The following is a 27,658-nucleotide window of genomic DNA, read 5'->3' as shown; positions in this document are numbered from 1 at the left end:
GGGGGGACACACTGGGTACACTGGACAACCTGCGGAATGAATGACTCACTCATTTAGACACATCCTGCTACCTATGCAAGTACCCACGTCTTGATACACCGAAAGTTAGGGGTTATGGCTGAGACAAGACATATCCGAGATGATGGAGCACACTGGGGTAGGTTCCGATCGAGACCAACAGACCAGGAGTGCAGCAGGCGCCACAGTTACTCTACGGCTGCCTAGACGAGTCATCCAGTCAACCAAGGAATTATGTGAGGAAGGAGCTTGTCAACATCCATTGGAAATTCCGCATCCACCGCATTATCTATCATCACTGCTCCCTGTGAGTCATGCTTTGTTGCTACTCTATACGGAGCACCTTCACCACTACGGTATCCGGGCGCGAGTGTTGTCATTTGTCACTCGGATTCGGAATCGGAGATTGGAATGGCTGGTTACATCAGCACCCAGCCTAGTCCGAATCCGATGCAAGGGAGGGCTCAGGGCCTAACCCTGGGGTTTCATCAGGTCAGCAGACCACCACATCCTGGCTCGGCGTTCAGCCAGCAGGCTTCACCCCAAATCCATGATGCACTTCCTATACCGCTTGAATGCCTGACAGATTTTTGGGTATGTCACATCTGACCTGACTTGCCCAAGATATTATCATGATGCATCTGTTCGATAATGGGGCTCTGTGCCGATCGTCAGTTCCACAAGGTCTTGAGGTGGCATTTGCCTGCTCTGGCTGCACTTGAGCGCATCTTGTTATTTCCCAGGCTGAAGACCTTGAATTTTTTTTTTTTTTTTTTTTTACCTGGTGTTTTCGAGGATGTTTCCGACAAAGGGACTTCTGGTACGAAGGGTCCACCATCCAGGGTTGGTTGCAGCCAATAGGAATCCCAAACTCGTAGAACGCGTCATACTTCAGCCAATCAACAGCTGTGGAATGGCTTGAACTAGAATAATTGGGACTAGCGTGGCCGATGGAGTTAGCGGCAGAGGACGGACGGGCGCAACACGGCCGTTCGTACTTAAGGATTCTAGCACCCCCTCCGACTTTCTCAGTCTCTGTTTCTGGAGCTGAGCTGAAGCTGCGCGCCGGTCACGCTTTCCTTTACCCTGCCCTCCCCCGACCGCCCGTCCGCCCTTGTGCGTATGTCCTCGGCTACCCCTGGACTCGTCTTCTTCATATAAACACGCTATAAACGCGTCATTCGCGTCGCGCTCCATCCCAGCCACAGCTACTGCAGCTGCTTATTTTGTTCCATTTCTATTTTTTGCCGGGCCCCCGTCCCCCCTTTTTTTCTTCTAATATTATTAGCAACAACTCCATCGCTGCCGACCACACGGACTATTCCTGTACTTTCCTCCTCACCCCTCTCCTTCTCGGCATCACACCTTTTTGGCCTCAGGCAACCATCTGGCTTGGCACGTGCGATTTGCGGGTCGACAAACATCTGAGCTTCAACTGACATTCTCCTTCTCACGTCTTCACTCCTGCTCTTCCCCTTGTCCCTTTGATTTCTTCCGTCTGGCGACCCTGCCTCGCTTAGTCAACCAGCCGGGCACTTGCCGCTCACGTGATTGCTGGCCTCTTCCGCCCACCGCCTCTTGGCACTATAAATTCCTCCTTCCTGTCGCATTCTCCACCCCTCCGGCCCGCGCTAATCTTCATCCTTTCTTGTATCTTCTGCAACTTTCGTGGCGTCGCAGCATCTGTGGCCTGCGCAGGACATCCGCCTGCCCCTGTGTCTTCTGTCATCTAATCAGCTGTTTTCGCTCGCCAATTACCGAATCCATACATTAGTCTGTGTTAGCGCAGAGAGTACCTATTCAGTTGATTTGTGTTGCCGTGGCTCTTAAAACTCTCCGATAACAGAGCCCAGCTCCCGCACCAGAATCGCTACCTGTTAGATTCTTTGTATCCCGGTCCTGTCGGAGGACTCGATCCAAAATTCAGCCACCTCAAATGGCGACGCCGCCTCCCGAGGCTCCCTCTGCTCTCAAAGAGGAGAAGCCTCAACTGCCGCCGTCGCCCAATGGAGTTGCGCCTGCGGACGTCGGTCGCACAAGGTATGTTCTTGTTCTCTGTCGGTGTCTCCGACGCGTGGTCGCTAACGGTTCTCAGTGCGCCTGATGCTGTAGCCAATGCGAACCCCGACGTCTCCGTCAACGGCTCGGAGAAACCATCGGAGGACATGAAATCTGCTACGGCGAATGGGAATACTGCCGAGCAATCTTCAAACACAAATGGTCTCGCCGCGACTACTTCACCGCCCAAATCACCATCTCTTCCGACCGCCGATACTTCCGCGCAACCAGCCGTCGCGTCCGAAGAATCTAAATCTTCAAATGTGGACTCCGTTGCGACTGGGGATGTCAAGAAGGAAACAGCTAGTGATACCACGTCTTCCGCTGCACGGATCGATGGTAACGGGGCCGCTGGCGTTGGCTCCAAAGACACGCGGGCGCCTCAGGATGCATCAAAGCCATCAACTGATACGCCATCCGGCGCCAAAGTGGAGAGCATCACACAACCCTCCCGGGATTCCACTGCCGTGAAGACGGATCTACCGCACCATCCTTCAACCAGTGCGAAGCCCGATAGCACGACGCCCAAGGTTGGTACCAGTACTGCGCCTTCGGTGCCATCCTTGCAGTCTGTTGACCAGGAGATGCGTGACGCACCGGATGTCCCAGTCTCTCCCACCAAGTTTTCCCGGGAGCGCGAACCTGATCCGAGCGATGAGCGCGCTGCCAAGCGTACCAAGATTGGGGGGCAAGGTGCAGCGCCAGGCGAGTTCAAGATTCCTGATCTGCCTGCACCTGAACCACGTTATGAGAGGACGACCAATGGAGACTCGTCCATAACGAAGGTTCAACACAAGTTTCTCCTTAAATCCATTCTAAGCTTGAAGCGGATGCACGACTCTCGCTTTTATCGGGAGCCCGTGGATCCCATCAAATTGAACATTCCCCACTATCCGACGTTTATCAAACGTCCCATGGATCTCGGAACCATCGAGCGGAAACTGAAGAACAACTTGTATCGGACGGCGCAGGCTGTGATCGATGATTTCTATCTCATGGTCCAGAATTCTTTGACGTTTAACGGTCCCGACCATCTGGTTGCTATTGAGGGACAGAGACTCAAAGCCACGTTTGACAAACAGATGGTCAACCTGCCGAGGTCCGATGAGGTGGAGGATAAGAGGCCCAAGAAGCCACTCGCGAAACCCTCGACAATTCGTCGCGACCACCGGCCAGCTCCAAGCCCTGGCGTCGCGCGCGCCACTGCCGCTTCCCCCCAGGCTACCACTTTTGCTTTGGGACCGGAAGGCCTCCCTCTCATTCGTCGTGACTCGGCCAATGCGGATGGACGTCCGAAACGTTCTATCCACCCTCCCAAGCGTGATCTTCCGTACTCCACGAAACCAAAGAAGAAGAAGTATCAGTGGGAATTGAGATTTTGTCAGGAGGTACTGGATGAGCTTCATAAACCGAAGCATTATACTTACGCGATGCCTTTTTACTTCCCAGTCGATCCGGTGGCACTGAACATTCCTACATACCACAGCATCATCAAGAAGCCGATGGATTTCTCGACGGTCCAGACCAAGCTAAAGGCCGGTCAGTATGAAAATGCCAAGGAGTTCGAGCTGGACATGCGTCTCATCTTGAAAAACTGTTTCAAGTTTAACATCCCGGGCGACCCCACCTATGTGGCAGGCCAAAAGCTCGAGGAAGAATTCAATAAGAAGTGGTCCAAGAAGACACAGTATCTGGAGCAGCATGAGCCTCACGTCGAACATCACAGCGCGGAGTCGTCGGAAGAAGAGAGCGAGGAGGAGGCGGACGAAAGCGATTACGATGCGGAGAAGCTTAGTCTGCTGCAGAAGCAGATGGAGGAGATGTCTCGCCAGATCGAAGCGATCACCCAGAAGAAGAAGAAGACTCCTCCTGGAACCAAGAAGCTGGCTAAGTCCAAGCCCGGCAAGAAGGATATCAAGAAGCCTAGTTCTTTGGGATTAGGCAAAAAGGACAAGAAGAGCAGCAGCAGCGGAGCCAAGGTGTCATCGAAACCGGAGAAGCAGCATTGGGTTAGCTATCACGAGAAGCAGATAATCTCCAACGGGATCAGTAGTCTTCCGGACAAGAAGATGCAGGAAGCGCTGAAGATCATACAGACCAATGTCCCGTCCCTGAAGGTATGTTCTGTGTTCTGATTTATTCCGGCAGAGAGTCTAATCAATTATCAGGGCACCCAAGAGGCTGAGATCGAACTTGACATCGATGAGCTTCCCAATGATGTTCTGCTTATGCTTCTCCGATTCGTGAAGAAGAACGCGCCGCATGTTGTAGAAGAGGATCCTGCCGCCGTGGCTGCAGCGAACGCGGCCGCCCCGAAGCCCAAGAAGAACAAACCCATGAGCAAATACGAGCAGGAAGCGCAAATCAACATGCTTGAGAGCAACCTGTCTCGGTTCCAGGGCGGCGGCGGCGGCCGTTCGCCCGACCCTGTCCCATCCGTCGAAGCCAATGAGAGTAGCGATGATTCCGAAGATGACTCGGAGGAAAGTGAGGAGGAATGAACTATCGCTACTGCGAACTCATGTTGATCTTCTATTTTGAGGCCCGTGCACCGTGACTGGCGTAGTTAATCCTACCGAAGGCTACGCTGAATTCTGTCCGCAACCCACTAATGAGCTGTTGTCTGTTTTCCATCACTCTACTTCTGTTCCTAGCGACCTTTCCATGTTGGAGGACGAACCGATGTGCATCGGTCGTCCCACTTGTACATATGGTGACATTTGGGGAGATTTTGAAGCCGATTTGAACTTTTTGACGGCCGCAGCGCAACAGGATGTCCGCATCCGACGTGATTTCGTTGAGTTTGGATGGATCTCCGTTGAGCTAGGTCGCGTTCTACGCAGCGGTAATGGGGTTGGGATGGACGGTGTTGAGGCTAGGGGCATGTATGATTACGAAAGATATGTGAAAACGGAAGCGAGATATTAAGCTTGTACTATATGGTTGTGGTCTTGGGGTTGTACGGAGTAGCCATTAATATCTGATACGACGTATCGACAGTTATACACTTATACACTGCATCGAGTAGATCTGCAAAGTCACGGGGATGGGCGGTGGCGCCCGACAGATATCGACTGGACCACCCTCTGGCTTCACCACCGCTGCCCATGATCCATGCATGAACCATGAACCATGATCCCGCCCTGCGACCCGGCCATTCTCGACAACAATCCCCAGTTCAAGACCCTCTACCACCACCTCACTACCACCTTACTTAACCCCGATGGCTCCACACGCGCCCACGATGCGCTGCCCGCTCGGAAAGCGGTTCTGGAGGTACGCTCGCTACCTTACCTGCCGTCATCCGTCATCCAAACCATCAGACAATCCAATCTAACCCTAGCACTCTAGCAAATGAAAGCCTGTCGAATCCGAGATGCAAAGAAACAAATTAAGCAGCAAGCTTTACGCCGACTAGCCTTTGACCCGGACAGCAGCCTCCCAGACGACGTCAGCCCCATCTACCCCCAACCATCCCCCTCACCCTTCCCCAAACTAACAACCGCCCACCATCAGGCCCGAGACCCTCTCGCCATCACCACTTTCTACCTCGAATCCTCCCCTCACCTACTCGACCTGGACGACGACCCTTCCTCCACAGCAGACATCCAATCCCTCCTCGCCCCCGACATCGACCACTTCTACTCCACCCTCCCGCTCCTCGTCACGCCTCTATCCACCATCCTCGCAACAACTATCACCGACCTCCGCACCATCGCAAACGCAGGAAATGAACCCCCAGCAGACAACAACCTCCCGCGTACCCGCGCCCGTAACCGCCAAGCCATGCGCTCCATGGCCCAGACCCCGCTCTCCGCGCAACTAGCGGATCGGATCCGCGCTCTGCGCCAGATACAATTGACGGAGCTTCCGGCGGCGAGGACTCGGATGGCGACAACGGCGGCGGAGGTGCTCGCGACGCGGGCGGCCGTGTTGGAGACTACGGTGGTGCTCTTGGAAAGGGCGAAACATGGGGCTGTGGCGAGGGCGACTAAGGCGAAGGCGGAACATTTGGCGATGGTGGCGGAGGGGATTGAGGGGAAACTTAGGTATGTATTTGTATATGCAAATGTGGTTCTTGTATGGTGGTGGGGGTTGGTTGGGTTGGGTAAGGCTAATTGTGAATGTGGTGGTAGTGTTACGAAGTTGGATATTCTGGCTACGATTCATACACCGGAGGTGGTGGGTGCGTTGGGGAGGTATTATCGGCATTTGAAGGACGTGAGGGAACGGTTGGAGGAGAGGCGTGTGTTGGCATTGGAGGAGTTGAAGGGGTATGAGGATGTTGGTGGTGGTAGTGGTGGTGGTGGGAGAGATGGGGGCACAGGTAGGGGGAGAGCGGACTCCGGGGCCATGAAGGAGATTGCGCGCCGGTATGGGGGATTAATTCGGGAGGTGGAGGATGTGAGGATGGAGATTGAGCGGTTGAGTGTGTAGATTTGATTATTATGATACCCTTACTGATACTAATACTACTAATACTATATGACCATAACCAGATCGAGGTATAAATAGCCCCCTGTCGGACCCGCTGGGGTCCCGCTCTCAGATCGGTGATAGGCGGATAGGGATCTACTCAACTCAATGCTCATGTATCAATCCAGGTGGCCCTCTCACGCGGGGATTCTTTCAAAAATGAAAGCAGTGATCGACCCCGTTGTCCCTGACCTTAGAGCTACGGTTTAGATCTGTGGTCAAGAGGTCTGTTGCTTCGATGTATGGGGACAGGAATACACTGTGTGACTATTCAATGTTCTCTCATTTCTAGGGTTTGCGGATTTGGAGGGGTCAACCACCGGTATTGATGTCCCAGGAATGAGCATTGATAAGAAATACGGTCACCATACACACCCGGCCATAGTATCCATCTGAATCTGCTTCTAGGCCTAGGTCTAGGCCGTCGAGACCAGCCGATTTCTCTGGGTCCATGGATGCACAAGAAGTATTGGTGATCGTCAATGTTGGCCCATTCTGAAGAGAGTTGATGGTTGCACGGAAATATTCTGTACAGGAGAGAGAGAAATCCGTTCTCGGTACTTGAAGTTGCCGGCCACCCCTCCACCGTTCCTTCTACATAAACTCGCCCGGGACTCGCCCGAGATCCATCTCCATCATGGATCTATGCAGTTTCCACCATATGAGGCATTATTCTTCCATGTCAGGAAGGCGGGTGATTCGACGTTGCACACGGCCTTTTACCAAAAATAAAACAAGAAGAGGAAGAAGAAGGAGCGCCATACTAACGTTATCACTGTTTTTATAATGTCATCACTTGCAGGATTTCTGATTTCAACCATGATATTGCACGGTCATTCCGCCGATGTTGAACCATTGCTGCAATGAGTCTTTCCTTGACTTCCTCAGATCCCATCAGAGAGAATCTTCCCGATGGCGGATATGGCTGGATTTGTGTCATTGCTGTCTTTCTCATCAACGCGCACACTTGGGGTTTCAATAGCGTAAGTTGCCAGACCATCCAACATAACAAGAACCACCAGCAGAGAAACGACCAGCTAATCAGGTCAAGTGCTATACAGTCTTTCTGTCCTACTATCTGTCCGAGGATCTGTACCCCAACGCCAGCCCACTTCTCTATGCCTTGGTCGGCGGGCTGAGTATCTCCTGCGGCCTTCTGGTTGCACCCTTGACAACCCTCCTGAGCAACGTCAGTGGAACCCGCCTGGTGCTCAACCTCGGCGTGTTCTTCCAGGCCATTACCTTCATCGGGGTGTCCTTTGCCACCCAGAGTTGGCACCTGATCTTGAGCCAAGGTATCTGCTTTGGTATCGGCATGGGCTTTCTGTTTATCGGTTCCGTTGGAATCATTCCCCAATGGTTTGACCGCAGGAGAGGCTTGGCCATGGGCATCACCGCCTCTGGCTCTGGTATTGGGGGGCTCATCTATTCCCTCGCGGTGGGTGCCATGATCCCGCGTCTCGGCCTCCCGTGGACCTTTCGCCTGCTGGACATCGTCTCCTTTGTCGTCAACGCCATCGCTGGCAATCTCATCCGAGACCATAACCAAGCCATCACCGGAGCTTCCACAGGAGCCTCTCGTCCCACAATAGTCATCTTCCACCGCCCCTTATTTCATCAATCCCCGTACCTTCTCTTCATTGCATGGGGCATCTTCAGCATGCTGGGCTACGTGACCCTCCTCTTCAGCATCTCAGACTACGCTCTCTCGATCGGACTGACCTCCCACCAAGCGAGCATTGTCAGCGCCTTGCTCAACTTGGGTCAAGGGCTAGGGCGCACGTTCATTGGGTTCTCAAGTGACCGATTCGGCCGTCTCAATATCGCCGCCCTTTTCACGCTTTTCTGCGGTGTGTGCTGTCTGGTCATCTGGGTCTTCGCGACGAGCATGGGTGTGCTTTGCTTCTTCGTACTTCTGGCCGGGTCCATTGCGGGCACGTACTTTGCCACCGTGTCGCCGGTGCTGGCTGAGATTGTCGGGCTTCCGGACCTCCTGTCAGGGTTGAGTGCCAACTGGCTCTTTCTGGTGGCGCCCACGCTGGTGGCGGAGCCGATTGCGCTCGTCATGCGGAATGAGCGCTCCGCAGATTTGGAGTATCTCCCCGTGGAGATCTTCGCGGGGTGCATGTATATCGGAGGAGCGATGTGTTTGTGGGTGGTTCGAGCGTCGAAGGTTTGTCAGTTAAGCCAGGGTGAGGGTGAGGGTGAGAAGGCTCGGGGCTGGCTCGATCACCTGAAACAGGGTGCACGAGGGTTTGTTCAAGGGGCAGTTGCCATTAGAAAGGTGTAAGGGAATTATTAGTGGATTAATCAAATCAACCGTTAGGCTAGGTAACAGCGAGATAACAATTGTTACAATCCCAGAACTACTAGTTCACAACTGATACATACTAGGTCAGTATGATTAACAACTATCCAAGAATGTCAAATCATGCCCTCTACTGACCTCCCTGGGGCAACTAGCTATATCGAAAAGGTACACACCGTACTGATACTTGCCGTTGATGGTGAGTATAGTTGTCAATATGAAACCCCCAATTCAAGTTCTTCCGTATAGCTCCCGCATAGATAGTTACTCTTGTGTGAGTCGGCATAGTAACAAGTTGCATTTACCACAACTGACAAAAGTACTAGATCTTTCATACTAAGGATATAATTCGCTTCATATATTAACAGCCCTCTTAAATCAGCCTTGAGTTCAAATCTTACATCTATGAGGCGGCATTCTGTTGAATAATCAACCATGAACCAACCAATCAACAACCCCACAATCACCTGACTACTCCATTTCCTCCCCTCCAAACTTTTCCCTCCATCGATAAGATAGGACATCACACTCAGGCACCAGATCCCACTTTCTTTCTTTCCCTCCTCCACCCAATCTACCACCACCGCCGCCACCAATAACAAGAAAACCAAAATGGCCGATGAATCCCTCTCCATCTACGACGAGATCGAAATCGAAGACATGACCTTCGACCCCACGCTCCAGATCTACCACTACCCGTGTCCATGTGGCGACCGATTCGAAATCGCCATTGATGATCTTCGCGATGGAGAGGATATTGCTGTTTGTCCGAGTTGTAGTTTGATGATTAGGGTGATTTTTGACGAGGTACCCCTTTCCCTCCTCCCCTCTATTTTCATATGTTATGTGTATTGGGGTTTGTTGGCTGACGAAGATTTTCCTCTAGGGCGATCTGGCCAAGGATGGTGATGATAAGGGATCTGCGGCTGTTGCGGTGCAGGCGTAAATTATAAAGCCCTGTGATTTGAAGGGTTGGTAGATGCCTGGATTTATATTGGTTTATGGGATGGATTGGATTGGAGTGGAGTGGAATGACTCGCTCGCTATGCAGCAAGGTTACCCGCTGCTGCGTGCGCCGGACCAGCGGGGATTGTTCGAGTCGATGGATGATCCTCGAGGGGATATACGGAGCTGCTACCTACGCATGCTCACCCCGCTATCGCTACGGCGCCGTAAGGCGCGAGCTGAGGCCGCGCCAGAGAAGGCGCATTCCATTACCCGGTGCGCTATATGCTTCGCTTGATTGTCAGAAGCGGTAGCTCAACTTGAACGTGTCATGTCTTGTATCTGCGCAAAGTAGCAGGAGTACTGCTGCCGAAGTGTATTATCTACCAGATTGAATAGCACAGAATCCATATCCTACAAATTCCTCCCATAACAAGTATGCACCGTAACTCATCGCCCCGTAACTCCTGCTAGGAGGACAATTACTCATTAATCTCACTGTACACATCCTTCGGCAGGTTCAACGTCAACTCATGGTTCAACAAATCCGTCAGGTTCGATCCATCGCGGAGATACACCCACTGTCCGTTGACGAACGGCCGCGACTCCTGCTTCTCGTACATGCTATCCCCCTCCACAACCCAGTCGTACCGTTTGGGGCCGGAAATCGGCGAGCTGAGCCAAATCTGCTTGTTGGGGGGTTGCTTGTTCAGCACGTAGGTGCCTACTCCGGGGACGATGATGTTCATGACGCCGGCCTATTCGATCAATCTATTGTTAGCCTAGTTTCTGTCTTCTTTGTCTCTTCTTTGCTTGTAGAGATGCGACGAGGTAGGAAGGGAAGGGGAACGCACACTATACTCGGCCTCCATATCCGATCCCCCTTCCTGGAGATTCTCAATCTCAGTCTGCACCACGTTCAGGTAATGTTCCGCGTAATCGTGGTACTGGCCGTCCGTCAACGGGGACGGTTCGGTGACGTGGGCAGCTGCGCCGGCGACATTTGATTGGGGGTTCGGGGCCGGGGGATCCGCGGAGTCGGGGAAGATGCCTTTGCGGGGGACTGGAGTAGAGTGGAAGTTTTGACGAGGATGATGCTGGAGTTGGAACCGGGGTGCTGCTGCGAAGCGGGCGGCGACGCGGAGAGAAGGGCGAGCGATGGCGGGGGAGAGGATTGCTCGGGGGAGACGGGACATGGTTGATGGGATGGGATTCATGGTTATTATAGTGGTGGGTGGGATTGAAGGGTGGTGGAGGGAGATGAGGGACAAGAGGAAGAGAAGGGAGAGAAAGAAGGGAAGGGAAGAAGAGGAGAAAGAAGCGGAAGTGATGGCATCACATCATTCATGCGGAGCTGGCCGGGCTGTCATTGGCTGGGCGGAGCTATAGCTTGAATGTCTCCGCTTCCATCTGACAGCGGCGAGTCTTGTTGCTTACATCCACCGCAATCATTCACAATTGTTCTTTTAACATCTGCCAAATACTCCTGTTATTCTCTGCAAGTGACACTATCTGAAACCCATCTCCCCCATCCGACCTCCATCGATACCACCCCCACCTCCTCCTCCTCTTCCTCCACTACCACCAGCATTAGCTGCATCACTGCATCAGCATCAGCCTCAGAATCAGCCTCGCCCCTCGATGCTCCCCTGCAGGCCCCTCCGGCCCTGCATCTCAATCCATACTACAATATCTACCAAATCACCAACAACAATCCACCTCATCCGATCATACCACCACCACCACCAAACCATGTCCACCCCAAGAAAGAAAAACGCCCATCCCTCACACACTTCCTCTGCCTCCCCCTCATCAACACCACCTCCCTCCCACAACTCGAATCCTCCCTCGCCACATTCAAATCCTCCATTCCACTCCTCCCACCCCCGGACACCACCACCCACCACTCTCTCCGCCCCCTCCCCCAACCCCAACCTCTCATCCCCGCCTCGGCCCACCGCCCCGTCGGCACCCTCCACCTCACTCTCGGCGTCATGAGCCTCCCCACTCCGGACCGTCTATCCCAAGCCCTGGACTTCCTACAAAGTCTGGACTTGGTGTCTATGTTGCGTGATTCGACATCCACCCTCGCATCAGATAAACAAGAACCATTAATAATCTCGTTGAAATCGCTACACGCCCTCCCAAGACCCAAAGCCGCTACTGTTCTGCATGCTAGCCCTGTTGATCCTACGTCAAGGCTATATCCCTTCTGTGTGAAACTCAGAGATGCGTTTCTGGATGCGGGGTTTTTGGTTCCGGAGGCGAGGAAACGGAAGTTGTTGTTGCATGCGACGGTTGTGAATACGATTTATGCGAAGGGGAAGGGGGTGAGTGCACCGCGGAGTAGGGGGAAGGGATTTGCTGGAGGGGGAGGGGGAGGGGGGAAGAGGAAGGAGCAGTATTCGTTTGATGCGAGGGGGTTGATTGCGAAGTATAGGGGGCAGACACTTGGGGTGGAGGGGGAGAGTGGTGTTGGTGATATTGTTGGGGAAGGGGATGGGGTTAGTGGGAGTGGGAGTGAGGATGGGGAGGGTAGTCAAGTTGGAGGAGAAGGAAACGGGGATGAGGAAAAGGCATTTGTCTGGGCGAGGGATTTCCCTATCGAGGCGGTGGCTATCTGTGAGATGGGAGCGAAGAAGTTGGAGCCGGATTTGGGGGGACAGGATGGGGGGATGAATGCGAGGTTGGGGGAGAAGTATCGTGTTGTGGGGGAGAAGAGCTTGTTGTTTTAGGACACATGTGCCATGTATACGATATGATATGATATGATATGATGATAGTATGACATGCTATGGTAAGAGCAAATAAAATCTGCAGCACGGATACAGACAAACATGAACATGATCACCGCCCTCTAACAAACACAAACACCAAACGCCTCGCTGAAAGACACCTGCACGCTGCACTGCACTACCGCACTTTACTCATCAGGGTCTCCATCCCCCTCTCCACCGACAACTCGGCCGCCTTCACCTTCACAGAACTGAGCATACTACGCTCAAAGTCATCCCTTGTCCGCAACACCGCCTCCACCCACGAGAGCTGCAGATCCCAATACTCCGTCTTGAAGTTCTCATACACCGACACCAACGTCGGACCCTTCTCCGTCTCCAGCAGCCGGACCAGCCAGTCAACCAGACGCCATTTTTGCTTGATCGTGCCGGCGAACGAATCGGGGTAGTTCTGGAAGAAGGCAAAGACGGTGAGGACGTCGTCCTTGAATTTGTCGGTGTAGGGGTCGGTTTGGTGGCGGAATTTGACGCCGCGGTTGCGTACAGAGGACAGGTACCGGACCAGTAGTTCGTCGGAGAGTTCTTCGACCAGGATGTCTGTAAGGGAGGGGTGCAGGACAGGCGAGTAGTCCGCCATGTAGTCTTCGAATGTGGAGGTGATTCGTTTGATGGCGAAATCGCCGTACCATTTCTGGGTGAAAAAGTCGGGGATGGTGCTGCGGAAGTCAACGGCAAAGATAACCTCGACGAATTGAGTGAGGCAGTACGTGCTGAGATCGACGTAGCCATCGCGGAGAGCGTCCAGTTCCGGGATGGCCTGGGATGCCATGTATTTCGGGTCGACAATGGTTTCAAAGTCGCGCTTGAAGCGCGTGAGGTAGCCGAGTTGGCCGGTTTCTTCGTTGTCGTCGATGCACGCGATTTGGTCGTTTGCCACGGCGACGAGCCAGTCCTGGAGGAGCTGGAGACCGTCGAGCTGGTCGCCGCCCGGAGCCTTGTATTTCGCGCATTCTTCGTCGATGAGAGTCTGCCATGCGGTTTGGCGGCCCTTGAGGACCCGGAACATGGCGTCGATGATACCCTCCACCACGTCCGTACGGGATGAGGCACCCGAGGCCATGATCTGCTCGTGGAGCATGCGCCACATGTCGGGGAGAGTCTTGGTACGGAAGCAGCCCTCCGGGTTGGTATCCAAGGAATCGGGGATGCGTTCCACGAATCCCTTGCGGTCGGTTTCGGCAATGCGGTTCGTCCAGTCTTCCACCGCGCGGATGATGATGTTCTGCCATTGCCGGATGAGCTCGGGCTCGCGGTCGTCCAGGATGTTGGGCTTGAGGTCGGACTGTTTCCAGCCAAGCTTGTTCATTTTCTTGTAGTATTTCTCGGTCCAGTGGATGATGGCCAGCAGGTTATCGGCAGGAAGTTCAGGGTCGTTGATCAGTCCGATGAAGAAGTCATGCATCATCCGATGGTAAATATCCGTATAGGTCTTGTAGATCTTCCACTTCTTCGGCACCAGCGCTTGCATGCCCTGTTGAACAGTGTAAAGGTCGTTGAAGAACCACCGGAAGCTCTTGTCCAACTGATCCGGCTCAGCCAGGAAGTCTTCCTTGGTTGCTTCGAACTGGTTCTGCGCATAGAACTCGATGGCCTTCAGGAACTTCTCCTTATACCCTCTCACAGTCTTAGGTCCCACATTCATCGACTTGAACCGATCCGCCAAATCCTGATGATCCTTCTGCGCCTCCTGCAACGCACGCACCGTATCATCATTCTTCTCCTCATTCATGACCACAACCGCCAACCGAACCACCATGCTGGGGTTATCCGACTGCACCAGCGGTATCAGATTCATGCACGCCGTACCAAGGTGATCATCAAACCAATCGATCACGGAATCCAACCCCTGGAAATAATCCGCCAACGTCTCCTCACTACTCGGATCCTGCGCCTTGCGTATCTGATCCATCGCCTCATCTCTGAAATCCCGCAGCTTGGAAATATGCATATGAGCCCGTAGCAAATTCGGCTGATTCTCCAAATCCTCATCATCCTCCCGCAACAGATCCTCAACCACAGCCAGATCCTCACTGAAATTCTCCAGTCCCTTTTTCATCATCAACGTCGCCTCAAAGTTCCTCTGCACCTTGGCCAGCCTATCAATCTGCGAGAAGTCCTCCACACTTGTCTGCGACTCCGCGCATAGCTTGTCGATGCCTTGAAGCTCGTCCTTGGTCTTGGATACCTGCCGCTGGCCTTCGGTGAGAGCGTTGATGCTGCGTTGGACGGTTTCCAGCTGATCGCGGAGACCTTCTCGGAGTTGGGCATCGACGGCGGCTTTCTTGCGCGAGTATTCGGCTTTGAGCCCGGTGATCTTGTCCAGGTCTTCGGGGTGGCGGAGGATATCCTCCAGGCGGGGCATGGCCACCGTTACGCTGTTGTCTTCGCCGCGTGCCATTGTTGCTGTTTTGCTTGCACAGGAATATTATACTAGCTCCGTACTCGGTCGTATCATCCACAGTCAAGTTGAACAGCTAGCCAAGCTCCGAGGGGTAGTCGCCAACAACGAGCTTGACGTCGAACCGCAAATAATATCCCCAAACCAAGAAATATCTTCAAATAAGCATAGCGACCACCGAGTCGAAAGTGTAATAACCGGCACGAGAAACCAAAAAGCCACCGGTGGTATAACAGAACAAGTAGATCGTAAGCTAATTAGCTATCCCCTCCTAAACGCGCAGCGCTGGAAAAAAAGGGTATCTGCATCCACAACACCAAACCATTAGCCACCAGCAATCCCACACTTGCAAATAACAAAGCAAAGCTCACCAATGTCTCATCGAGCCAATCCAGCTCCGAGGATGCAATCGTGGAAGTTGTTGTATGCCAGACTCGCCATAGTAGTGAGTATGCCACCCGCTCTTCCGCCCGCCGGCAGAACCACTCCCCACGTGACTCCCCGCCCGACTGACCGACCAACCGCTCGGGAATTTTGCGGACAAGTCCAGGTCAGTCCATCCAGTCCATCAACAGCCAAATACCTTCACAAACCTCACTCACTCCTCACCATTGAAGACCGGAGAACCTCCCGCCTCCTCGATCCCTCGAATAACCACAACCCCAATCCCACCACCCTCCACAACCACAATCTCATCCACCTCAAAAATGAGCAGCTACTTCCGCATCACCCTCATGCGCTCAGCAATCGGTCTCCCACGCCGCACGCACGACGTCCTCAAAGCCCTCGGATTGAAGAAGCGCATGGCCACCGTCTTCCACCCCGTGTCGCCGTCCGTCGCCGGTAACATTATGAAAGTCAAGGAGCTGGTGCAGGTGCAGGAGGTGGATCGTCGGCTGACGAAGCAAGAGGTGCATTTGGAGCGCAAGCCTGATCCGGGATACTATGTTGAGAAGAGGGCGTTTTATGAGATGAGGGAGGGGAGACGTGGTTGAGAGAGAGATATATACCGTTGACCTCTGTCTGAGTTGTGCTGTGCTGTGCTGGGGGGCTCTGTGATGCCTGGTTTTCGACTACGCGTGGTTATATTATTGGTTTTTGGTTTTTAAATTTGCGATTGGAGTCGGGGTTTATGTTGATTTGGTCGATTATCAGGCAGTGCATGGTAGGATGTGCAGAGCAGGGCAAAGCAGGGCATGGCACGCTGAGAAATGTTGAGTGGTGATTCGTATAGTGGCCGGCCTATGCTGTTATGGGTCTGTTTTATATGCGAAAGGGGAAGGGATCCCGAAGAATGAGAGTTCTTGTTGAAGTGATTCGAGGCTTCTTTGCATCCAGCGGTTGTCTTTTCGTTTGTTGGTAACCAGCCCCGATACGATTGCGGTTTGTCGGGCTGGATCGGCTTTGCATTGTACTATACTATACATACACTGTCATATTATGGAATGGGATCTACATCTCCAGGATTCATGTCTGGAATCTTGTCTTGTCTTATAAGAATATGCTGCTCCGTGATGGAGTTGAAATGCAATGCCCAACCTATACACCGTAACACCGATGGCCCGCTATTTTCAGGAGCCTAGGGCCTTGCTTTCAAACGTATTGACAGTTTAGGTCTTGAATCAGTCATCTAAGCTTTATACAGGGTATCAAGGAAGCCCTCGGCCAGGCGGCTGACAATACTCTTGTCCGGCATGCTCCCGGCTACACCATACAGCGCAGCAGTATCGCCTCGCTTGACGACGTACGCCTTACCTTGCTGCTTTCTCTCTTCCGCCTTCGCAAGTTCCTTCTCCACAACCACAACCAAGTCAGAAGTGAGCGCATCAACGGCAGCGGACGTGGGCACGGTGAACGCGACGTGGATCGCCGGCGGGGTCTGAAGAGCATTTAGGTGCCAGCCCTTCGCAGAGAGGTTGTCCGCAATGTCGTAGACATCAATGGCCTCGTTCGTGCTGTCGAACGCGACAACGCTGACCATAGGCTTCCCAACAATTCCCAGGTTTTTAGACAAGACCGGGTGTTCTTTGATCGATGCTTCAAACTTCTTGGCCGCACCCATGATCTCCAAGCAGCTCTTGATGTAACCATTCTCACCGACACTCATCAGACTAGCCCAGCATCCAGCGATCAGGGCACCGGGCCGAGATCCCGCTACAGACGGGGATGCGTAGACACCACCCGACCAGTCAGGGTAGATGAAGTATTGGTGGCTGCGGTAAGCCTTGTTGCGATACAGAAGCACCGAGTTGCCCTTGGGTGCAAATCCATATTTGTGCGTATCGACACTGATGCTGGTCACACCGGGGAGGCGGAAATCAAAGCCGCCCTCTTCTTCGTATGGCGACGGGAAGCCGGCCTTCTTGAGGAAGGCAATAACAAAGGAGCCAAGGCAGCAGTCAACATGCAGAGGGATCTTGTAGGCGGTCGCGAGGCGAGATAGAGCCGGGATATCATCAACAATTCCGTGAGGGAAGTTGGGCGCAGAACCGACAATCAAGACGGTGTTCGAGTTAATCAACCGGCGGACAGCGGGAATGTCCACCTTGTACTCGGGAGCCGGGCAGGGAACGCGATGGAGCTTGATCTTGAAGTAGTTGCAAGCTTTATAGAAGGCAGCATGAGCAGTATCGGGGATGATCCTATGGCTTGTGTCAGCGGATCTACCGGAGACATATCGAAGGACCTATACTCACATCTCTGGTTCTGTCACACCTCGTTCGAGGAAAGCCTTCTGTCGCGCACCCAAGCATGCCATGATAATCGACTCCGTACCGCCACTGGTAGTCACACCTGCGCCATCAGACGGGGCATTGAACAATGCCATGACCTGCGCCTAGTAAGCCCATGTCCATCCGAAACCCAGGACATAATTACCATAGCCACGACTTCGGCTTCCATCTTCCGAACACCAGGGAAAACATCGGGGTGGATGGGATTCGCCACACCGAATTGTCCAAAAGCTTCTGCCTGGAGCTTCAGGAGATCCTGTCCACCGTGGTACACAGCACCACTAACGCGACCGTCTTCCCAGCGCGTGTGTTCCATATTCGCCAGCTTATCCAGCTCAGCGCGAACCTGTTCCGCCGTCCATCCTTCCTTAGGAAGGTTCAGATATCGTGTGACACCGGGACCACTCGCGATGAGTTTCGACTCCAGGCCCTCGATTGCCGTAGACACCTGCTTATCAACCTGACCGCGGACACCGGGGAATCGCAAGAAGACCGAGTAGAAGAAGAGACGGACGGAGGCGTAGACATTGCGGATGCTGCCAAAGATGCCATAGCCCCGCAAAGAATAGAACGTCTTACGAACGTAGCGAAGAATAAAGAGTATAAAAACAATATTCCGGAGACTGTTCACAAGTGATGACACGTTAGCATGGACTTCACGAGAAATGCCCGACCAGCGAGCGGTTCTCCGCTGGAGGGCGGGGCGATGGAATGCTGCTCGAGCACTTACAGATCCAAAGGCAAAGCCGCCAGCTGGGTGCTGGGGGCCCGGCTGTAGCCCAGCAGTTTATTCTGCAGGGCAGCTGGAAGTAAAGAAGATGCCATGATAACAGTATAAACGAACCAGGAGTCGCAGGGTCGTAGAAGGACGCGACGACCTCCAGGAACGGGGAGGAAACTGGGGAAGTGAGAAGGGCGCCGGTCGGATGATGCAGGAAACCGGAGCCGGCGCGATAAGAACCAACCGCGGATGCTGCCTCGGTTGCCACATGCGCACCTGCTCTCACTCCCGTTCCCCAAATCCTACGAAGTATGACATCTACTGCATGACAGCCACTTTATAATTTTGTATCTTATATATTGTAGAAATATAACTGCGTATGTACAGGGCCCACAAGCGGACCAAGGCTTCCTAACACCGGCCTCCCTCTTTTTTTCCATCAGAGACAATGAAAAACTTTTGAAAACCCGTGGAAACCAAACAAACCATCCTGAGAAACACAAACATCCATTCATAAAACAAACACGCAAGCGAGAACGTCTTCCGCCAAGGGAGCCGCTAAAAAGGTATGATCAAAGCTCTAAAAACGATATAGACGGTCTATCCCAGTCGGAATATATGCAAGTAAAAAAGAAATCAGAGCTGAGGCTTGCTTAGAGAGCGCCCTGGGCAGCCAGCTCCTTCTCCTTGGCAGCGAACTGAGCCTGCTCGTCGGCCGTGAGGTCAAGGAGGGGCTTGTTCTCGCCCAGCTTGAGGTTGCGGTAGTAGGCACGGATGATGCTGTCGGCATCATCGACGGCGATGGGACGGATATCGGCAAGAGCCTTGATCTTGGCAGTGCACTCCTTGTATTGATCATCAGTCATCGAGATGTTGAGCTGCTGAGCACGGGACTTGATCGCGTTCCAGCCGGTCAGACGAGAGGCGAAGTGAACGTATCTCGACATGCCGAAGTCGGCAGGGTTGATGATCTCGTAGGTGCTGGGGTTGTTGAGGATGGCCTTGGCGTGGATACCAGCCTTGTGGGTGAAAGCGCAGAAACCGGTGATGTAGTTGTTGAAGGGAATGTTAACCTCAACAGCCTCGGCAACGAGGTCCTCAATGTCCTTGAGCTTCTCGAGCTTGTACTTGCTCTTGACGTACTGGGGGTCGGCGACCATCATGCGGGCCATGAGACCACCCAGAGGAGTGATACCGTTACGCTCACCGATACCGAGAACGGAGGTGTCGACATGGGTGGCACCAGCCTCCAGGGCACAGTAGGCGTTAGCAATGGCGCAACCAGTGTCGTTGTGGAAGTGAGTCTCAATGTCACATCCGACAACACCTCTCAGGACACGGACAAGCTCGTAGACCTGACGGGGGGAAGCGCAACCGACAGTATCGGCGATACCGACACGGTTGACACCAACCTTGTCGACAGCGGAGTAGATGGACAGAAGATCGACGAGGTCAGAACGGAAGGAGTCCTCGCTGGAGAAACGGATCTCAATGCCCTTGGACTTGACGAATTCGATAACTTCAATAGCAGTGTTCTTGATGTAGGTCATGTCCTTACCGTGAGAGTGCTCACGGAGGTAAGAGGAGGTTCCAATGACGACATCACTGGCATGCCGTTAGCGGGAACATGATATATAGGGTGGTGAGTCACTTACACTCCATCGACACCGGTCTCGACGGCGATTCTGGCATCGTCCATGTGGCAGCGAATGTGGGTAAGGATCTAATTCAACTATTAGGATCTGGTGGATAGTGTTCGATGCAGGCGGTTCAACATACCTTAGCCTTCAGGCCAAGCTTGCAAATAGCCTCGCAGTCCTTTCTCGACTGCTCAGAAGCACAAGGGCTGGTAAGCTCAATCTAAGTTGGTGGTCAGTGCACGCTCTCTTCAATGAATTGACATCATCCCCGGGGTATGACTCACGTAGTCAACACCGAACTCGTCCAGAGCCTTGGCGATCTCGATCTTCTTCTCGGTGTCGAAGAAAGCGTTGGCAAACTGCTCACCCTCACGCAGGGTACTCTCGATGATCTGGAAGCGGGAGACGTTGCTCAGGAAGTCGGTAACACCGACGTTGTGGCCGTAGGGGTTGCGAGAGGCGGAGGGGTGGGGGTTCTGGCGAGTCTCGACGGCAGTGAAGCCGGGGTGTTCACCTTTTGAGGAATCAGTCAGTATGGCACTTGCGCATCGTATATCTCCAAGATGGAATCATACCGTTGGCATTGGCGCCATTGGCCTGCCCATTGGGCTCGTGGTCTGCACCGGGGCACATTGTGTTATATTTGGTGGGGTAGTAAGTAGATAGATGGCTGTTGCGAAGTGGACGGTTAGAAACAGGAGAACGAGCAGGGAGATTTGAGAGAGAAAAAGGCAGATGAATGAGGAGGACTAACAGCAATGGCAAAGACCTGAGTCACGATCGATTTATACGGCAAGATGTAGAGAAAAGCAGGGAGGAGTCATAGGTAGGTCCAAGGAGAAAGAAAAGTGGGTGGGGATGAGAAGGCGGGCGGTCTAGTCCTGATTCGCCTGCGATGGCTATGACTCGTTCTCGCTCGGCCGGTCCCTCGCTGCGGCAACGACGAAATTTTCACTCGCCCTCTTTTTCTGCCTGTGGGGAACCTGGACCGTTCACTGCGCATCCGGCAAGCCCCAATTGCTCAGCGTGAGGATCTTTCCCCAGTCCCCGACAGCGTCAGCCAATGCGCTATAGGCCTTGCCCTCATTAAGGTCCGTCACATTCCCCAACTGGGCTACGGGGACTCTGGAGGCTGCTGCGACGGCTACGTGGATTTGCCACTTGAAGGCAGGCCAGCAGCCCGAGAGTATCGTTATTGGTACAGGTGGCTGACCGAAGTTCCTGAATGGTAGATCTTCGTTTAAGCGTCCTATCACTGTTCCGCAGGGCTTTTCCATTCAAGTAGTGAGGGTTTGCCTCTAGGGTTGTCCTTTGCTAGTTAAGACTAGGTTAGCTAGACCCGACATCGGCAGGGGGCTTCCCCGAGATAGCGTCTCCATCGCCGCGTCGAGATGGCAACGATTGATAATCGTCCTTCCACCAGAGTCCTAGGAACCCTTACTATTGGTGAATTCTGGCTGCTGGTCTCCAAGCGACCTGGCAACCGTATCTAGAGCACTGCGTAACGCGAATTCTAGCCGTGACTAAGGTAGCAGCCTCTTGGGGTAGGGTGAGGGGTACTTTTTTGCCTCAGGTGTTTTCTTTGACTGAGTCACATCAGGTACGTCACCGATTGCCGATACCGCCCCTTGATTTTTATTTCCTGGTCTTTCGTTGGCCGGCCTGCTTACCTCAGGCACTATCGCCCAATTGGGGAATTTGCTGCAGATCGGTCCTGCACCGGCGCGGTTTGCATTAGTCTATTTCTGGTATGGTCGGGAGACCATCCATTCCTTATGCAGGGTGCCAGATGCATCGGCCTGGTGCGATCTCTATCTAGTCCTCGGTAGTTGCACCTTACTCAGTCGGTGATAATTATATTTCACTAGACTAGCAAGCGGTTGTCTTCATTCAACAATCGTGGAGTTAGATTTTCGAGATAAAACAAAGTCTGAAACGCGGTAACCCCCGACCTTCTGTTGCCATATTTGGGTTTGCCTCGGAGGGTGCCGAGAGAAATATAGTATGTCTGACTCAAGTCTACTATATCACAAGAATAGAATAATTCTACAATGAACGCACCCTAAGTACGACTGCCGATTCTCAATAGAACGTATCATTATTATTTAGCTCTAACAACATAGCAAATATCAAGATAAATGACATGGGCGCCCACTGAACTTCCAACCACGGAAATTGTACTAGGATAATATGCAGAGCGGTGAAATACGATTTCTCATTCAATGCCTAGTACAAGGTGGTCCAGAAGAATATGTTTCAAAGGTGTATTCTTCAAAGCAATGCGTCTTCCTCTCACTTCTGCGAACAAAAAAGGAGGCAGGTCGGAGGAGATGAACCCATGACAAGGTCAGATATGAGCAACGTTCTATAGTCTGTGCCAGTATAGTAATCGCTCAAGCATGCTTGATAAAGGGATATTATATAACTCTGGCATCACTGGATATACAAGTACCTTCACTGCGGTTTCTACTTAGAATGATTATCAGTTGAACTTATCTGACGGATTTAGATTGTGTTAGAGTGTAAAGTAGGTGAAGATCAAAACAATATGCCGGGAAAATAGAAATATCAAAGACACTGCGTGAGAAGCAAGAGGGCTGGCCCGTAAGGCACAGAACGTATTAAGCCGCGTTAAGGGGCTATATCTTAGCTATGCTGCATCTGCAGGTATAAGTCAAGAAAATAAATTTCTTTGTTTGGATAATTACATCTACTTTTAGCCCTCGCTTGACGTTACCTGCAGGATACTCAAACTATGCTTGGATGACTGGCTTCTGGACCTGACATAGAAGTCGTTGGAGACGACTTACCATTGCGTTATTAGGACCCGAAGAAAGAGGTAGAAGGCCGGTAATGATTACTCGCATGACATTGTTTGCTTGAACCCAGCTCATCAACCGACCGTCAGAGTGACCAGGTAGAAGATGAAGCAACACCTATTTGCGGAGGCTAACAAGCCATGCATGCGGTGCCTCCAGAATTCAACGGTTCTAACACGAGCCGCTCCAGTGCCGCTGACAATGACTTGTCGAGGATGTTGTACCTCCATGATTATAGCCCATGATCAGGAACAATGAAACCGGTTTCGAGTCGGGATATAGTGGCGAGTGGATTACGGATTGACGAGAGCTGGGACGGTGCTCTATGAGATGTAGAAATAGCAACGGAGCATGTAGTACTAGTGGTAAATATGTCAAGAGAATGGACTCTGATACTTTGAATATATGAGAGGTGTCTGGGTTAATCAACTACTGCAACACGCGCGATTTCATGATACCATTCGTATGGGTCAGGTAAGCGACTTCCTCATGTTTCGTCCCCAATCCTCGAGGATGTCTCTGACGGTCGCAGGTCGGCAAACGTGAGGGCCCATACGTCCCCTAGCAGAGTAGGGAGGGACAGAACCCCTCGGCTTCAACACTCTAGACCGAGAAAGGTAGTCCTAATCCGATATAGAAATTATGGAAACCATCAAGGTCATCTGGCAAGAGTATTGAAAGCTAATATCAGGAGATAAGAGTAGTACCTACACGTGAATAGCTTTGGTAACGGTTTTGTGTGATTGCAGACTGGTGGGCTATAGCATTGCTTATATGTGAGCAAACAATGCTAAAAAGAAGATGTCCGGCTATGGCATCGCTGTTTAATAGGCAAAGACACGTTATAGTCAGCATAGAGAGGAAAAACCTTCGATGTCTCAGGTAGGGTTTATGAGATGTTCGTCGAGACAAGATGGGTGTGCTTGAGGGATTCACTTACCATAAGAAGCAAGTTGTGCGTCTTAGCCCATAGGCTACTCAGCCAATATACTAGATGGAGGGATACCTAATGCTCTGGGCCTTGACATATGTAGGTTTTATTGTTTTTGCCTCCCATTGGAGCTGCATCTCTTCTGGTCCCATGAGAAGCGCGACCTCCATATCGTACCAAGGCAGCCGCCCTGAAATAAATGATTGAGTTGAGTGCTCAGTGGAAGTGTTAATTTTCGCGCCTTAGATGGTAGCTGTTCCATCCTGGAAGGTTCTAGCTTCAATCTATCGTCCCGGGCATGCTGTCTTGATCATTTGACCCGACCATAGACCAATCCAAGCTTGGGTTTGTCGAAAAGGGCGAAACTCGGACTTAACGTAATGAAGAACCGGTAGCGCTGATTTGAAGATGATTGTTTAGTTCTGGGAGATTGAGAAAAGAACGGACATAGTTGCGACGTTTACGCAGTGGAACTGGACGGTAGACCCATCCGCTCTGTCCGTGTTGGAAGTTCTTCTTGCGTGCAACAGCGCAAGCCTCGATGGAGAAGTCGTTCATTCGGACTTATTGAACATCGACAGCATTCTAACAAAAGTGCTGATCATGTCGTAACATCGGGTATTGGTGAAGAGAAGAGTCCACCTCTAAATCCGCGGGCGACACGCGCTGCCCAGAGCAGCCTCTCCACATGACCGTGTCTCTGCTGCCATTGTCCCTGATACCGGAGACGCCGTTCCACACTGTAGTTCATATGACAGCACTGAAGTTGAAAGACTGACCAGCCACCGGCTCCGTCGGCAAGTCTTTGATGGCAGGGAAGTGTGAGAAGATGCCTTCGGGTATACGGGAATATGCCCTGATCGAGTCGGCCATCCTAGCTATGCATCTGCATGAATGAACGATTCAGAAAGGGGCTCATTTGCACCTGTCCCGAGCATAGCCGCAGTACCTTGCCTTCTTTCAGGCAAATTGGGGGTTGCAAAGAGCCAACTGTCAAATCCTTCGTCCTACATCCTGCAGGATTTTTGCTGGTATTGTCTTCCGGCTCAGGATGCATGAGTGTCTTGAATCTTGTCAGTCGCCATCTGCACTAGGATATCTCCGGGGGACGATGGAATGTCCAGCTTTTTTTTTTTTTTTTTCATTGCTACTGCAGTCATCCTCACCGATAAAGTGCCGGCATTCGGCGAGGCGGGAAGGATCTGAGGCGGCACAGTATGGCCCTATTCAATGCCGGCTAGTGGCTTCAATTATATTCGATTGACTGCCAAGAAAAATGCGTCCCATGAAGAATAAGTCATCTGGAGATCATCTGCCATCTATCATATAGCATATGTAGTTCACCAAGGATGGAAAGTACTGTCTCAGTCCATGTCCGGGAAGGTTCTCCATACTGCCCCCAAATGATCAAGATGTGACAGGAGTAGGCTAGGGGTGGCTGTGGCGTTTGATACGGTTAATTTTATACCCAGTCTGGAGAAACCTAGAACAGGGCTGATCTGGGCTGCCCCAAGTGGCTGGGATTGGGGGCGTGAGTCGTGATACTGATTGGTGCATAAATAAGGGGAGATCCAGGTGAAGAAGTTGAAAGTTCCCCCCATGGTTCCATCAGAAAGTCTGTCTGGCCCGTGCCACCCGATGTTTGGTACCGAAGACTTGGGGCGCCACTCCAGAAGAAGTAAACAATAACAGGTAGTAGTACGGAGTAGTGTAACAGTATTACTTGGTGGTGGCCAATGAATCTGGCTCGAACATACTAGTAGCAGAAGCAATTATCATCATCTTCTGTGTGCTCAGTCAGGAGTGAGTAATGCAGCGCCTCTGAACCTACGTGGCATGAGGCAAGAAGATAGATAATAGAATGATAGATGGGACTTGAATAATCGAGGCTATGTCGCCATTCCCCCGGGCCCCTCCCACAGAGTTCCCCCGGGAACCCACTGCAGCCCACGCCCACTCCAGCCCAGCGTCGGAAGCGCCCACTGCTTACTGCTTAGGTCAGATTCTAGGCGCTCCTCGATCGACCGGACGCTCCCACCCGCTGAAGAATTCGTCCCCGGACACTCCCACTGCTTGGTTGCCAGAAGATCGGCCGGAATCTCCCACACTGAAGCTGACCTCAATTTCCAAGTGAGACGCCCAGACGGACGGTCCCACCGAGTGCAAATGAGTTACCTAGGTTGGAGTTTGTGTACCGAGTCACCACTAAACCACTTGTCCTGTCCGTTAAGCTGACATCAGATCGACCGGAAACTCCCACTTCTCCCACTTCTCTCACTTCTCCCACTCCTCCCACTTTCCTTCACATAGTACTCAAGAAAGTACTCCGCACTCCGTCCTCCGCACTCCGTCCTCCGCCTCCGACTGAAGATGAAGAAAAAGCGCTCGGACCCGACCTAGGACGGTTCGGCTGACAAGAGGTCGACCGGTGGGATGGGGATTGATCCAATTCCCCGGGCGCTCCCACGCCTTCTGGGGAGATTTGGATCCTTCCTTCGTCCAAGTGTGAGGCCAAATCCCGGCGTGGATGGCTTGGCTCTCGGCACGCGCCCATCGCTTATTATTCTGGCCCCTTCCACGAAGACCAATTTCCTCCCCGGTATTGGCTGGTATGGCATCTGACACGTCTCGGGTTGAATACCCAATGCGATTTGGGATTGCGATTCTAGAATCATCAGAGAACTAACGGTTTAAGCACAGGAGGACAAGGCGTTCCAATCCAATCTAGATCTACCGCCTTGGAATATGCCACCTATGATCACCATCACCCTTAACTGAACCCATCTCCAAGGGGCCTCGTGAAGTCTACACTACAGCGGAGCCCCATGTATGGGAGAGAGAGAAGAAATTAGGTAATAAAGGGGGATTGACATGTTCTCAATATGGCTATCGCCCCTAGGTCCATGGCAGTCCCTCGTCAGTGGATAGCGACGTAGATGAGCTCCCAGATACTGCCCCTCTATGGGATCCTTTTTTGCTGCCCCCCGGGGTTATGTCTCAGCATATCGTACTTGGTGAGCACTAAACTCCCAGTTGGCGCCTGTTATCCCCAAATCAGATGTCCCACGCGGTTGATAGGATTTGTCCCCTGCAAAGTCAAGTTCCCACTCTGCAAGTAGGAAGAAGATAGGTTAGCATCGGGCCTAACAGATGAGACCGTCTGAAGACTGGCGGGTCCGAGAGCTGCAGAAGCCATCCCGGGCCTCACGTGGTAAATTACCAGGGCCTTCCTGCAGCGTGAGAAAGCATAGTGCCATCAGGATTCGACATAGCGCCACGCGGAGAATTTTGGTGTCTTTCCCCTCTGCAGACCCACAGCCGCTGTGGATGTGACAGTCCATGGTGGGGGAGGGGACGTCGTATCGGCGCTTGGCTTAACTGGCTGGACCATCGTGGCAATGGCCAATGCCCTACTCGACTTCCAACCGTCTCCCTGAAGAGAGATCGAGGCGAGGCTTTCACTTGTGAGGGTTATTTTTATCATCAGTTCGACATAACGATATTTTTCCCCTAAAAAAAAAGGGTTGCTCGATTTCTTTTCTATTCGGCTTTTATAATCATCCGGCCTCGCATTTGTTGCTGGGGAGGCGCGCTTGTCGTTGAATGACGACGAGTGTCAGAAGGAAGAACCATCGTCACGGATCCCATCCGTCCATCAGCCTCCCAGTCGGCCAATCAGTCCACCTCGTGTTGTTAGTGACTTTAGGTGCTTCAGCCTCTATCAATCAACCTTTTGGCCCCAATTCCTCCATGCCATATTGCCTCATCGATAGTATAATATGGCACCAGCCCGCATTCTTATCTGGATAGGATCCCC

At 52.4% G+C, this 27,658-nt stretch overlaps 10 protein-coding genes across 10 annotated transcripts; 6 read left to right on the top strand and 4 right to left on the bottom strand.

The window, feature by feature from the left end:
* Window positions 1–1,851: 1,851 nt before the first annotated feature.
* BO94DRAFT_73264 (putative transcription regulator BDF1) lies at window positions 1,852–4,659 on the top strand. Its single transcript, XM_025617628.1, has 3 exons — window positions 1,852–2,058; window positions 2,114–4,193; window positions 4,245–4,659. Exons 1-3 carry the CDS (start codon window positions 1,955–1,957, stop codon window positions 4,575–4,577), a joined length of 2,517 nt encoding a protein of 838 aa, XP_025467477.1. The 5' UTR covers window positions 1,852–1,954; the 3' UTR covers window positions 4,578–4,659.
* Window positions 4,660–5,208: 549 nt separating this feature from the next.
* Window positions 5,209–6,513, top strand: BO94DRAFT_546481 (uncharacterized protein; the record flags this gene model as incomplete). The annotated part of the gene is made up of 2 exons (XM_025613298.1): window positions 5,209–5,352; window positions 5,428–6,513. The coding sequence occupies 2 exons, from the start codon at window positions 5,209–5,211 to the stop codon at window positions 6,511–6,513; spliced, it is 1,230 nt and encodes a 409-aa protein (XP_025467476.1).
* Window positions 6,514–7,188: 675 nt separating this feature from the next.
* Window positions 7,189–8,872, top strand: BO94DRAFT_535382 (MFS transporter). The gene is made up of 2 exons (XM_025611769.1): window positions 7,189–7,535; window positions 7,604–8,872. Exons 1-2 carry the CDS (start codon window positions 7,416–7,418, stop codon window positions 8,840–8,842), a joined length of 1,359 nt encoding a protein of 452 aa, XP_025467475.1. The 5' UTR covers window positions 7,189–7,415; the 3' UTR covers window positions 8,843–8,872.
* A 506-nt stretch (window positions 8,873–9,378) lies between these two features.
* Window positions 9,379–10,227, top strand: dph3 (CSL family zinc fnger-containing protein). Its single transcript, XM_025611768.1, has 2 exons — window positions 9,379–9,667; window positions 9,747–10,227. Exons 1-2 carry the CDS (start codon window positions 9,473–9,475, stop codon window positions 9,804–9,806), a joined length of 255 nt encoding a protein of 84 aa, XP_025467474.1. The 5' UTR covers window positions 9,379–9,472; the 3' UTR covers window positions 9,807–10,227.
* BO94DRAFT_535379 (frataxin family protein) lies at window positions 10,134–11,090 on the bottom strand. The gene is made up of 2 exons (XM_025611767.1): window positions 10,660–11,090; window positions 10,134–10,563 (listed from the first exon to the last, which is right to left on the bottom strand). Exons 1-2 carry the CDS (start codon window positions 10,999–11,001, stop codon window positions 10,288–10,290), a joined length of 618 nt encoding a protein of 205 aa, XP_025467473.1. The 5' UTR covers window positions 11,002–11,090; the 3' UTR covers window positions 10,134–10,287.
* Window positions 11,091–11,199: 109 nt separating this feature from the next.
* BO94DRAFT_624438 (uncharacterized protein) lies at window positions 11,200–12,540 on the top strand (the record flags this gene model as incomplete). The annotated part of the gene is made up of 1 exon (XM_025617218.1): window positions 11,200–12,540. The coding sequence occupies one exon, from the start codon at window positions 11,200–11,202 to the stop codon at window positions 12,538–12,540; it is 1,341 nt and encodes a 446-aa protein (XP_025467472.1).
* A 56-nt stretch (window positions 12,541–12,596) lies between these two features.
* Window positions 12,597–15,401, bottom strand: BO94DRAFT_492683 (SNARE-binding exocyst subunit SEC6). Its single transcript, XM_025609183.1, has 2 exons — window positions 15,370–15,401; window positions 12,597–15,300 (listed from the first exon to the last, which is right to left on the bottom strand). Exon 2 carries the CDS (start codon window positions 14,996–14,998, stop codon window positions 12,719–12,721), a length of 2,280 nt encoding a protein of 759 aa, XP_025467471.1. The 5' UTR covers window positions 14,999–15,300; window positions 15,370–15,401; the 3' UTR covers window positions 12,597–12,718.
* A 157-nt stretch (window positions 15,402–15,558) lies between these two features.
* BO94DRAFT_535377 (mitochondrial 54S ribosomal protein uL30m) lies at window positions 15,559–16,478 on the top strand. The gene has a single exon (XM_025611766.1). It carries the CDS (start codon window positions 15,706–15,708, stop codon window positions 15,991–15,993), a length of 288 nt encoding a protein of 95 aa, XP_025467470.1. The 5' UTR covers window positions 15,559–15,705; the 3' UTR covers window positions 15,994–16,478.
* Window positions 16,479–16,483: 5 nt separating this feature from the next.
* Window positions 16,484–18,644, bottom strand: BO94DRAFT_535375 (sphinganine-1-phosphate aldolase DPL1). Its single transcript, XM_025611765.1, has 4 exons — window positions 18,461–18,644; window positions 17,876–18,353; window positions 17,695–17,828; window positions 16,484–17,640 (listed from the first exon to the last, which is right to left on the bottom strand). Exons 1-4 carry the CDS (start codon window positions 18,553–18,555, stop codon window positions 16,629–16,631), a joined length of 1,719 nt encoding a protein of 572 aa, XP_025467469.1. The 5' UTR covers window positions 18,556–18,644; the 3' UTR covers window positions 16,484–16,628.
* A 323-nt stretch (window positions 18,645–18,967) lies between these two features.
* hcsA (homocitrate synthase) lies at window positions 18,968–20,982 on the bottom strand. Its single transcript, XM_025617217.1, has 6 exons — window positions 20,846–20,982; window positions 20,667–20,761; window positions 20,376–20,605; window positions 20,231–20,311; window positions 20,107–20,174; window positions 18,968–20,056 (listed from the first exon to the last, which is right to left on the bottom strand). The coding sequence occupies exons 2-6, from the start codon at window positions 20,722–20,724 to the stop codon at window positions 19,105–19,107; spliced, it is 1,389 nt and encodes a 462-aa protein (XP_025467468.1). The 5' UTR covers window positions 20,725–20,761; window positions 20,846–20,982; the 3' UTR covers window positions 18,968–19,104.
* Between the last annotated feature and the right edge of the window lie 6,676 nt (window positions 20,983–27,658).

Source organism: Aspergillus sclerotioniger, assembly GCF_003184525.1.
Source record: "Aspergillus sclerotioniger CBS 115572 chromosome Unknown BO94scaffold_14, whole genome shotgun sequence".
Classification (NCBI taxonomy): Eukaryota; Fungi; Ascomycota; class Eurotiomycetes; order Eurotiales; family Aspergillaceae; genus Aspergillus; species Aspergillus sclerotioniger.
The sequence above is the reverse complement of the archived record's forward strand: the minus strand, read 5'-3'. Positions and strand labels throughout refer to the sequence as shown.